The sequence below is a fragment of the Danio rerio genome, chromosome 8 (assembly GCF_049306965.1).
Source record: "Danio rerio strain Tuebingen ecotype United States chromosome 8, GRCz12tu, whole genome shotgun sequence".
NCBI lineage: Eukaryota > Metazoa > Chordata > Actinopteri > Cypriniformes > Danionidae > Danio > Danio rerio.
This window is the reverse complement of record NC_133183.1, coordinates 19,816,173-19,828,216: the sequence shown is the minus strand read 5'-3', so window position 1 is coordinate 19,828,216 and position 12,044 is coordinate 19,816,173. Positions and strand designations below refer to the sequence as shown.

General features: G+C 36.8%; 1 protein-coding gene across 2 annotated transcripts in view; it reads left to right on the top strand.

Annotated features, from left to right (window-relative positions):
- The window catches only part of tnni3k (TNNI3 interacting kinase), a 29,366-nt gene extending 17,326 nt beyond the window's left edge, over positions 1–12,040 (top strand). Inside the window, exons 18-26 of one of the 2 annotated variants that reach the window (XM_073909919.1) lie at positions 390–494; positions 680–732; positions 2,292–2,344; positions 2,603–2,735; positions 4,776–4,885; positions 7,368–7,427; positions 7,845–8,014; positions 8,741–8,820; positions 9,084–12,040. In XM_073909919.1, the coding sequence (XP_073766020.1) occupies positions 390–494; positions 680–732; positions 2,292–2,344; positions 2,603–2,735; positions 4,776–4,885; positions 7,368–7,427; positions 7,845–8,014; positions 8,741–8,820; positions 9,084–9,160 (841 nt within the window). In that variant the 3' untranslated portion in view covers positions 9,161–12,040. The remainder of the gene's footprint in view (positions 1–389; positions 495–679; positions 733–2,291; positions 2,345–2,602; positions 2,736–4,775; positions 4,886–7,367; positions 7,428–7,844; positions 8,015–8,740; positions 8,821–9,083) is intronic. The other variant, NM_001204823.1, reaches the window with a different exon arrangement.
- The last annotated feature ends 4 nt before the right edge of the window (positions 12,041–12,044 follow it).

Here is a 12,044-nt window from a genome sequence, read left to right as displayed (position 1 = left end):
TTATGTATGTGTATGCAGGTCTGGCTGACTGGGAGTGTGTGGAGATTCAATTACATAAATCATAAAGTTTATGGAAGTGGGTGGTCAGTGGTGCAATTGCTATTACCATAGTAACAGCAACTTTGGTGGATCTTAAAGTTAGGGTTCAAAAGAGCTCATTTTAAAAAAAAAAAGGTTGACTGGAATGTGTTCATAAAGTATTCAATTCGAAGCAATCCAGAATCTATTTCTATATTAAGACCTGCATCATTGCAACCAAATGTATTATTTCCTCAGTGCTCCATATGCAGTTCAAGATGAAGATCATCACATTGATCTGTTTGAGTTGGTTTCGTGTATCGATCAGTAGAGGGGAGGAGGTGTTCACTTAATGATGTCTTTACACTTAGAATCATTGATCTGCAGTCCAAGCTCATCATTGCCATTGATGTGGCCAAGGGCATGGAGTATCTGCACAATCTGACCCAGCCAATCATTCACAGAGATCTGAACAGGTAATTCACCATCATCATCATCACCACCATTATCACATGGTTTGTTCAATAATCTCGGTCCATTTGTTAAAACCATCCTATCACATGAAAATTAGTACATTTCACTCAAAGCTTAAAGCAATGATGAAAAAAGATTTTGCCAGTTTTATTTTGAGCTCTTTGTTTAACCTTATTTCTTTTTTCAGTCATAATATTCTGCTCTATGAGGATGGACATGCTGTGGTAGCTGACTTTGGAGGTAAGGGAAGCCACACACTTAACGTTACGCCTAAATCAAGCCTACAGGCCGTTTTCTTTTGTGTTTTGTTTAGTTGAATTAGTTTTGATTAAACATACATTTAACCAAATAATTGGACTGACAGCTTAATCGGGCTGAATAGCCTTCATGTAAATAGTTCTCAGCATGGTTCATTTGATCTGAATGAAATAAAATAAAAATTCTTATACTCGCATAAAACTTGATTGGACTGAAAAACTGACACTAGATAATGTGCATATACAGTGCCTCCGGAAAGTATTCATAAATATTCATAAGTGTACGTAAGTATTCAAGCGTTTGCACAGTACTTTGTTGATGCACCTTTTGCAGCCTCAAGTCTTTTTAAATATGATGCCATAAACTTGGAACGCCTGTCTTTGGAATTTTTTGTCCATTCCTCTTTGCAATACCTCTCAAGCTCTATCAGGTTGGAGGGGAGGCGACGGTGTACAGCCATTTTCTGATCTCTCCAGAAGAGATGTTCAATAGCATTTAGGTCTGGGCTATGGCTGGGCCACTCAAGAACATTCACCGAGTTGTAAAGCCACTCCATTGCCCCAGTCAGCGAAGAGAAATAGACGCAAATTTATAATTTCACCGTCTTCTAAGTGACCCAAAGGTCTGTTCTGAATGGAAAGTGAAAATAAAAACAGATATCAGACCTCATTTTTTAGCTAAGTTAAAGGAAATGACACTAGATAGCAAACGTTTTCTTTCCCAAACACACGTTTTAGATGCCATTCATCAAACTCAAGTTAATGAACTGAATCTTGCACTATATTAGACCTGTCATGATACTTAATTTCAATACTGAAATTTATAAAAACTGCCAATTTCCCGCTAACATTTAAGCAATGTTGAACGCTACCGTTGATTTGCCATCCTGCCAAAAATGACTGTAATTGGCCTTGGAGGTCATCAGTTCACTGCACTTCACCGATGTTTACCGAATGCAAACACAGACGATCGATCCGCTTAAGAATCAACTGATCTTTTCATCTTTAAAACGCTCCAGTGTTCGTTTGCACTCAGTGAAGAACGGTGAACTGATGACCTTCACGGCCAATCACAATCGTTTACACCATATCTGCATTTTGAAATCACAGCAACAGCTGAAGGTTTATAGTCCACAGCATGTTCTTGCAATGTTTAGAGTGCTAATGCTATACTTCCGGGTTTGCTTTCGTGTTTTGAAGTGACGCCCTCATGAAATAAGGGCAAAAAAAAACAAATCAAAACTCTTAACTCTAGTACTTAATTCTCTGAACACTAACAGTTCCTTTGTATAATTAGCACTTCTTGTGTGTATTGCCTTGTCTTGTAGAATCGCTAAATACCTCCTTAATTGTAATCGCTTTGGACAAAAGCGTCTGCAAAATAGCTAAATATAAATGTCATAATAGTGACAGGACTTTGAGTTTTGACACAACCCAAATACTATCACTCAAATTTGTAAAATATAATTTGTAATGAAACAAATCCACTTTTAAAATCCACTGCTGTTTATGTAACGCACATGTTTCTGTATTGCTCTGCAGAGTCCCGCTTCCTGTTGTCTGTGGATGAGGACAATATGACTAAACAGCCTGGGGTACAGCCATTCTGTGTTCTAGTTAACCCTGTTTATTAATTATCATACATTTTAATAGCCACTCACAAATCCTTCAGCACATGTAGGCAATTTTAATACTGCTTACATTGCAGATTTGCCTCTCTTGTACGTCACATTAAGTACGTCAACATATCTTTGGGGGTTTAATACGCTTGCATTTCCTTTGGGGGTGAGCAAGAGTTTTGTAAGTCACACATTGTTTCGTGTTCATCATTTTCCTCCGCTGATGCTGTGCAGAACTTGCGCTGGATGGCCCCAGAGGTGTTTACCCAATGCACGCGCTACACGGTGAAAGCGGACATGTTCAGCTACGCCCTCTGCCTGTGGGAGCTGCTCACGGGGGAGATTCCCTTCGCACACCTCAAACCAGGCACTCAACACTTTTACTCTATTTTGTGCTTGCTAATGATGACCATGATTACATTTACATTAAGTTACAGGAAGTGTTGGGTAAGTTATTTCAAAAACGTAATTTATCATGGATTACTAATTACATCATTGAGATTTTCTAATTACTTTGACTGGACAGTAACGTTGAATCTCAATAAAGAGTTCTGTTACTTGACTCAATACTGCTTAAAATTGCTGTAATTTTTTAAGCAAAGACATTAGAACTCTTGTTATTCTTTAAACGTGAGTCAAGCAGGGCTGTAATTGTAAAAGAAAATGTTAAACAATATATCTTTATGTATCAGAACATGAAAGTTTCAATGTAATGAGCCCATTTTTCATGCTTAACACATATAGTCATTCATTTTTTTTACTAAATTCATTGTTTCTTAAGCATTTAAGGGTATCCGCTGCATAATAACGTGCTGGATAAGTTGGCGGTTCATTCCGCTGTGGCGACCCTGGATAAATAAAGGGACTAAGCCGAAAAGAAAAATGAATGAATGAACAAATGCATTTTTTAATTTTTAAAAACCATTTTAAAGTTAAAATTATTAGCGACTTCAAGCTAATTATTTTTCAGATACTCTACATAACAAACCATCATTATACAATAACTTGCCTAATTACCCTAACCTGCCTAGTTAACCTAATTAACCTAGTTAAGCCTTTAAATGTCACTTTAAGCTGTATAGAAGTGTCTTGAAAAATATCTAGTCAAATATTATTTTCTATCATCAGGACGAAGATAAAATAAATCCGTTATTAGAAATGCGTTATTAAAACAAATGTTTAGAAATTTGTTGAAAAAAATCTCTCTGTTAAATAGAAATTGGGGGAAAAATAAACAGGTGGGGAGGGGCCTGATAATTTAGGGGGTTTAATAGTTCTGACATAAACTGTAAATTATAAGTAACTGTAATTAAAAAGGTAATCCCTTACTTAGATTACAGGACTAGTTTGTTAATTACACCCAACACTGGTGAAAAGGTTTTTTTTAATGGTATCCTATGTAACTCCCCCAAGTATCAATCTTCATTAGTAGACATGCAGTCATTTTTCCATTACGTAGACCTGTTTAAGTCTCTGAACCCATTGAGCCACCTTTGGAAAACCTTCATCCATCCCCTGTACTGTTATATATATTTTTTGCAACCAGTAATAATATCCTTAGTATAAATCTTGTTTCTTCATTCAACATTTCTTTGGACAGTGCTCCCAATAATCACACAACTGGATCGAGGGGTATTTCTATATCTAATATCTTATCTATTTTTAAACATTTTTCCAAAACTCTTTAGTTTTTTAAAAAATGTGTGTATGACCTCCTATTTTACCACATTTTCTCCAACACAAAGCAACATATGGTCCATTTACATATGTAGAAATTACAAAAGGAAGTGTTAAAGTTTCTAATTTTTACTTTCCAATCCAATTCTTTCCATAATTGACTATTAATTCCTCTAACTCATCAATTAAGATCATTTATTTAGCCAATAGATAGCCATGCAGAATGATAACAGTAAATATAGAAGTCATTTAATCATGGGATGCCATGGTGCTGGGCAGGATTTTATTTGTAAGATGAGTCATTTTAGGAAACTGTTTCAGTTGTTTCATCCACAGAGGTTCAGAGCTGACAACTTAAAGTTCAAAAGCAGAAGACTTACCCACTGAAGTGATATCTATCTTCTTTAAATTTTATACATCTGTGCAACGAATCACATTTATCTCCAGAGCTGAAACGAAAACCAAAACACATTCTTCCACAAGATGCAAGCAGTTATATTTATTAACCACTATAAGGCCAAAAGTTACATACCTACCTTTAAATTGAGGTTTCAATTGTAGTTTTATGTGTAACAACCAAGAGGACTTCAAGAACAGATGAACTAAATGTCTGATTAAATGTTGAACTATATACTTCAAATTTTAGCATTTAAAACAATCCTAGTGTTATGTTAATGTAATTCTAATGAAGTTTTAATAAAAATGTCTCACGTGTGTGAAATGCTTACAGCTGCAGCCGCTGCAGATATGGCCTATCATCATGTTCGTCCACCGATTGGATACTCAATCCCCAAACCCATCTCAGCACTGCTCATGAGGGGCTGGAACGTTTGTCCAGAGGTCAGTGGGCCACATCTACCTGAAAATATAACACATATACAACACTGTAAAAAATCCAGGCTTTCACTCAATTCATTCATGTTGTCCAAACACTGATTAAGTTAACCGCAACAATTGTGATTCTTCGGCTCATTTTAAATAAGTAATTTGAACAAGCAGGTGATTTATTAAGAGATATGAAACTATTTTATATTTATTTTACTTTAAATCCATTTAAAAAAGTAAGAAATAAACTATGAATTTACTATTATGAAAAACTATAAACATAATATTAGTTGCTTTTGCAGAGGTTTGTTGAAATGATCAAATTCACAGCATCTTGTTTAAAATTAAGGAAAACGTATGGAAAGGATAACATTTTATTAATTTAACTATTGTATGCTTCTTAAATTCATTCTTGAACAACCTATCTGTTGTGCCGAGTTCATCTATAATCCTTCAGATTACCCAGAATCCCTCATCTCTGGAGCTCAGGGCGAGTTTGTATTTCTAATTTTGTTAATGAGCATCCAGTTGCTAGCCTACTGTGTGTCTTTGCAACAAACCTGAGCCAGGTGCTTTCTCATGTTCATGGTCTTTGCGATGTTCTCAGCACTGGTCCCTCAGGTGTGGCTGAAACTGTGTCAAGTGTGCTTGTTAGGAATGTGCCCTACAACCAAGTGCAGTTTGACACAAGCCTCTAGGGCACAGAGCTTTTGCTGAGCAGCACTTTAAAAGAGCCAGGATGCTAATAGCTTGTACTGTTTTTTTTTAAGTGCTGCTTAAAGGAATAGCTCACCCAAAAATGTATATTTACTAATAAATTATGCCAGCATTTTACAATCCTGCTTCTCACGCCCCACAGATCTGCATATTTTGCATGTCTCTCTTATTTAATGCACCTGATTTGGATAATCAGCTCACTAGAAGAGCTTTATGCATGAACTATGCTCTGACTGACATGTCCCTACACTGTGAGCATTGCTCCCTATTCCCTTCTCCTATCTACAGGGGTAGACCTAACCAATAAGCAGTCCCTGGGAAATTAGGGGGTCCCGACCAATGCCAAGAAGCCTATATTAATCATATAGATCTTTTAAAAATGTTCTATCATATTGTAAAATCTGTCTATAACTATTAAGATTTTAACTTTATTACTTCTTTTTAAAACCAAGGGCCCCCATGGATAGTGGGGCATTCCTTCTCTGCAGCACATGCAAATAGTAAAATCTAATCACAAAAATGGCTAATGAAATTTTATTTATGAACATATTGAATTTAATTTTACTTTAAGAAGATGAAGGTTCCACTTAAAATATATTTTTAACATGCAGTTTATTTACAAAAAATAAAAATAAAAAAATTGACAGAGAAAAAAAATCTATAGAGAAAGAGAGCATTGAGTTTCAATGCTAGAAATAGCTGATACTTGGAACTGCTTAGGGCCCCCAAATCACTTAATCAGCCCCTGCCTATCTACCTGAGCACGAGGAACCTTTATTTGACTTCGGAATGTTTGTTCATTTATTTACACAATAGCATCACCTTTAGTGTCATGCTAGAGAAATGTGAAGTGTCACGTAATATACCTCCATAAATAAATACAATATAAATTGAAGTATCACACACTGAAATGTCATTTGAATAAAACCTATATGCTCCCTTGTGGGGTTCACTTTGCAGGGCACTTGTTGTCGAATTAGAACAAACATCTGAGGCAAAAAGAGAAACATGCTGCTGTATGCCGAGAGAGATTTTTAGCCTGTACGGCGCTGCGAAAAGGGGCGGGATTAAACACGATGATTAGACATTAAAAAAGCGAGCGATTGGTCCATGCTTTAAATTTCTGTACAGAGAGTTCATGTTTTGATCTTCGATTGGTCTCACGCAGTCATGTGATGCAATTTCACAGGTCAGAGTTTACCAAGCTTGAACTTTTCAATGCAGCGAACTCTGAAACTTGTCGCACGAGCTTGCGTTTCCGGTCAGACGCATTTGTGTGCGTATGAATGGAAGTCTATATTAAAAAGAGAAACAAAAATTGTAAAGCGTGGTGGGGTACAAGAACTGGCATTGAGAAAATGCTCAGACAGATTTTTACCCTGTTCAGAGCTGGACTGGTGATTTAGATTGCCAGCTAAATAGAGTTTGTCAGATAGTTAAGTAAATTACCACCAGTTGCCAGATTAACGCTAATAACTGGGAGGTTTTTATACTGTGAATTCAGAATATAGGTAAGTTATGCTTAAAAACAGCTCTTTTATTCCTGTTTAGATAACTTAAAATCGAACTATGCAGTGACCATGAAATAAGATATATGTATATATTTTGCTACCTTTAGTGTCAATTTATAACCTGATTTTGCAGTAGCCATTACTCCAGTCTGCAGTGTGACATGGTTTATCACAATTTAGTTGCAAAATCATGTCTTATAATTTAAAAATTCAACAATTTTACACTTCAGCGTTTTTGTGGAAAACCCTTTTTTTTCTCTCTGTGACAGGAAAGACCTGAGTTTTCAGAGGTGGTTGCCAAACTCGAGGAATGCCTGTGTAACGTTGAGGTACTAAGCATCCACATCACTTAAAGATCCATCATACTGTACATTATTATCTATTTGTTCAGTACAAATTTCGGTCACACTTTACAATAAGGTTCATCAGTTAATGTTAATTAATGCATTTACTAACATGAACAAACAACGAACAATACATTTACTACGGTATTTGTTCATGTTAGTTAACATTAGGTAATGAAAATACAGTAGTTCATTGTTAGTTCATGTTAACTCACGGTCCATTAACTAATGTCAACAAGCATGGACTCAGATGTTAATAATGCATGAGTAAATGTTCAATTATGATTAATAAATGCTGCACATGTGTTGTTCATGATTAGTTCATGTTAGTAAATGCATTAACTAATGAACCGTATTGTAAAGTGTTACCCATATTTCATATGTGTTTGTGTGTGTGTCCAGCTCATGTCTCCAGCCTCCAGTAATAGCAGTGGTTCTCTCTCACCCTCATCCTCCACTGACTGCCTGGCAGCACGTGGCAGCCCTGGACGAAGCCATGTGGCTGCCCTCCGCTCACGTTTCGAGTTGGAATACGCCCTCAACGCCCGCGCCTACGCATTTTGGACCCAAAAGTACACACACAAACACATAAAACCTACACAATGTCCATGAATTAGACTCCCAAGGAACCAGTCCCACCCATAAAACTACATTATTTAGCAAGCAGATATGACCTGAAAAAGGGCCCGTCACACCATAGCCATGCATTATTGGAGGAGTCAGGTCACCTTGCTCTTTTGTTTGGTCAGTGCCATGCAGGCCAACCGCAACACTTCTGTACAGTCTGAAAGGCTGTTGCTTGGAAACAAGGCATGAAAACAAAAGAAAGCCAATGCAATGAAACTTGCATGACATTCATTCTGAGAGCCTTTGCTGGTGGTCACCTTAATTCTTTATGGGTGGTGATGAACGTGCGTGTATGTGTTTGTTGGGAAACCTGGCAACGGTCAACAAAACCGCCAAGCAGATAATTACAACAAGGGAGTCCTACTTTGCAGCCGTAATCTTTGCAATATGATGTAACCAGATCTAGCAATGCTAGCAGTTTAGTGGAATGAGCAATAAATCAGGCTAAAGTGCCACTGTGAATAACTAAATAGAAAACAATGATCATCTGAGCGAGGCGAACCACGCAAGGCCTCATTGAGCTGATATGACATCAACAAAGAAACAGAAGTGTATCCTATTTAGGGTCATTAAAGTTTAATATCAAGGAAGAATCGTGCTTGTTCTGTGGTCTTCGGTGTAAACCAATACTAATCTCATTGTTGAATCAAGCTTCTCTGTTTTTTTGACAGCTCTGCTCGGAGGTCTTCGCAGGGTTTGTCTCTGGATGAGATGAGGAGGAACATGCAGTTCCCGCCCATCGACAGAAACGGTTCGTGTCCAACTCAAATGTGTGATTCATCTGTTTATATAACAGCTTAATGGGGGGCAATGTTGTTTTTCATTTTCATCTACAGAGAATATGGCAACAATCATGTTGATATAATCCATGCAAATTCACTCTGAGGTTAACAGGATTTTTACTGAGTTGCGAAGATGAGAGCACCGCGTTCGTGTTTTAAGCATATGGTGCAACAAGTGGGTGGTTGTGTTGGAGTTGAGTGTCAGTCACTGTGTTTCGTGCTGTTCCCGCAGGATATGTGTCAGATCCCATGAGCACCATGCGTTTCCATTCGTGCAGCAGCAATGGAAGTTTTGAGGACAGCAACTAGAAGCAGCAAATCTCTGAAGAACGTCACAAGCAAATAACTGCATGACATCTGAAATACCGTAATTATGTCTTTTTGACTTTATCAAAACACTTTTCACACAATTGACCCTTGGCTAAGCCCTGCCCTCCTTAGTTACTGTTGTTACGCCTGTCAAGCTCTCGTGCCTGGCACGTCGTCTATTACAATAAGTATGCGCTGGTGTTAGACATTCTCATGGATAGAATTAGGCTGCATTTACACTGCAGATCTTGACGGTCAATTCCGATTTTGTGACTACATCGGATTTTTTTGCTGACCTGCGTACATCATCTTTTAAAAGTGACTCGTATCTGATTGTCTGCATTCACACAGCACACGGCAAAGATGCAACGACCAGGAAAAGAAAAAGAGCAGGCGCTGATAATAAAAGAGCACCCTTTCTCTGTTCCTGTATTTAATCTGTTTGAAAGGTTCCATTTTTTGACAAGTTGTTTTACAATAGTTTACGACAGAAAAGTTCTCATTTGGCCATCTTCTTTTAATCTAGGCCTTTTTGAACCAGTAAGGATTATAATGTCAAGTCCATGGCGCTATTTATGCACGTGATGTATGCAACAGTTTTATATTAGTTTATATTGGTTACGTGGTGGATATTGCACTCTCTCTCTCTCTCTCTCTCTCTCTCTTTCGCTGTCTCTCTCTCTACATGACAATATAAAAGCTTTTTAAGTCCTCGCGTATGAGATTTAAGGTTTGGGACTCTGAAGTCTGTTCGCTATGGTTTTTAATGATGCACAACTTGCATTGACAGGTAAAAAAGTCCGATCTACCTGCCTATACTGCAAAGAAGAGGGCATGGATCGGATTCATATTGGATAAATTTACACATATGAACAAGGCCTGAATCTGATTTGAGTAAATTGTAATCCATGTGATTTTTTCCAGCTTACATGTACATGGGCCATATCTGATCTGTGCCACATGGAAGAAAAAAAATCAGAATTGAGTCACTCGAGCCATGCAGTGTAAATTCAGCCTGGCAAACAGGTGAGATTACAGAGGTATATTCATAACATAATATGCAACCAATTAGAAAATAATTTCATCAAAATTGAAGCTAGGTTTGCCCAGCCGTCTTATACCCTAACCATTCAACAGCTTGGTTAATGCACAGCATGAGAGGTGAAATTTAAAAACAATCTAATAAAAACAAATTAAAATATGATTTCTCTTTTTTTTTTTTTTTTTGCCAAAAAGCCTGATAGACTATTGTTGTGCAATGAAATATAGCATTACTAACTGATGAGGAAACACGCATGGACAGTGCTTCTACTTAATTCATTTGGTCACACTTTACAATAAGGTTCATTAGTTAATGTTACTTAATGCATTTACTAACAAGAACAAACAATGAACAATACATTTACTACAGTATTTGTTCGTGTTAATAAACATTAGTTAATGAAAATGCAGTTGTTCATGTTAGTTCATGTTAACTCATGGTGCATTAACTAATGTTATCAAGCATGAGTTTGGATGTTAATAATGCATTAGTAAATGTTCAATTATGATTAATAAATGCCGTACAAGTGTTGTTCATGATTAGTTCATGTTAGTAGATGCATTAACTAATGACCCTTATTGTAAAGTGTTACCATTCATTCTAAGAAAGAAAAACCCAGAAAGGGGAAATTGATGGATTTGTGCTAAAAAATTAGCATCATTGACCCATAACAATGCACAGTACCTATAACTGTCAGTATGTTTGTGTGCTTTTTATACAATTTCTATTCTAATTTACAGTTTAGCTGAAAAAATAAAATTAAACGAAGTGCAAATCAAAGTATGAATAGCAGTAGTGAACAAATAGATTTTCCCTACCAGCAAATGATTAATCCAACATCAAATATAAAAGCAGACACTAACCCGCTATACCGTTGTCACCAATGACTAAATCTCCAAAAGACAAATGAAAACATCTGTGAATTGTAGCTCTGACATGGGGGTTATAAATGACTGAAAAACAGCTGAGGGTGAAGTATATTGATCATGAGTGCTCAGATTGTGATCATATCTCTGTTTTGTTCTGTTGATATGTAATCCAAATATTCATAGCTTGAAACAGATGGAAATATGACTGGACTATGTGCTGCTTTTACGGCCTCTCACACAGCTTGATCCACACTGGCATTTCTCCCCCAGGGGTTTAGGTTTTGGAAAGAAAAAAAAAAAAAAATCCACCACCCAAAATTTTAGGATACCGGGAATCAGACTTGCACAATCCATATGCACAACAATTTGGCTTGTTTCCCTCGCTCGAAATCTAGACAGAACTACTGCGCGTCGCTACGGTTGCTAAGCCATGATTGGTGTATTGCGGTTTTCGGGTGTGGCTTAGTGAAGGGTCAATTCCTCCAAAGTTTAGATCAAATTTCCAACCATAACAAGTCTTTAGTTGCTGCAGTTATTATTTGGTCAAAAACAACATGTGCCAAACTTCAAATGACAGAACATTGGTTACCATGCTGTAAGTCATCGCAATTTCGGAAGTGATGGAAGTGTTTTAAATACACACAAAATTATAATTTAGAGAATTTACTATTGTAATTAAATGCACATTTTACAGTGTATGCATGACTAATTGTCACAAACTATTAATTAGGACGTGACATAAATGCACCTCCAAAGAGTATAGGAACATTCTACGTTCAATTAGGATGACTTGTGTTATTTCTTTTTTGTATAATAACATATAACTTGGTATCATATTCGGTACACACATGTATGTCAAAATTTTGAAATTAAAGAGTCAAAACCTTTTTTTAATTGTTGTTGCATCAAGAGTTTTTTATATTGTGTTTGGAATTTCGAATGAGAATAAAACATTTGGTAGATCAGGACAAAC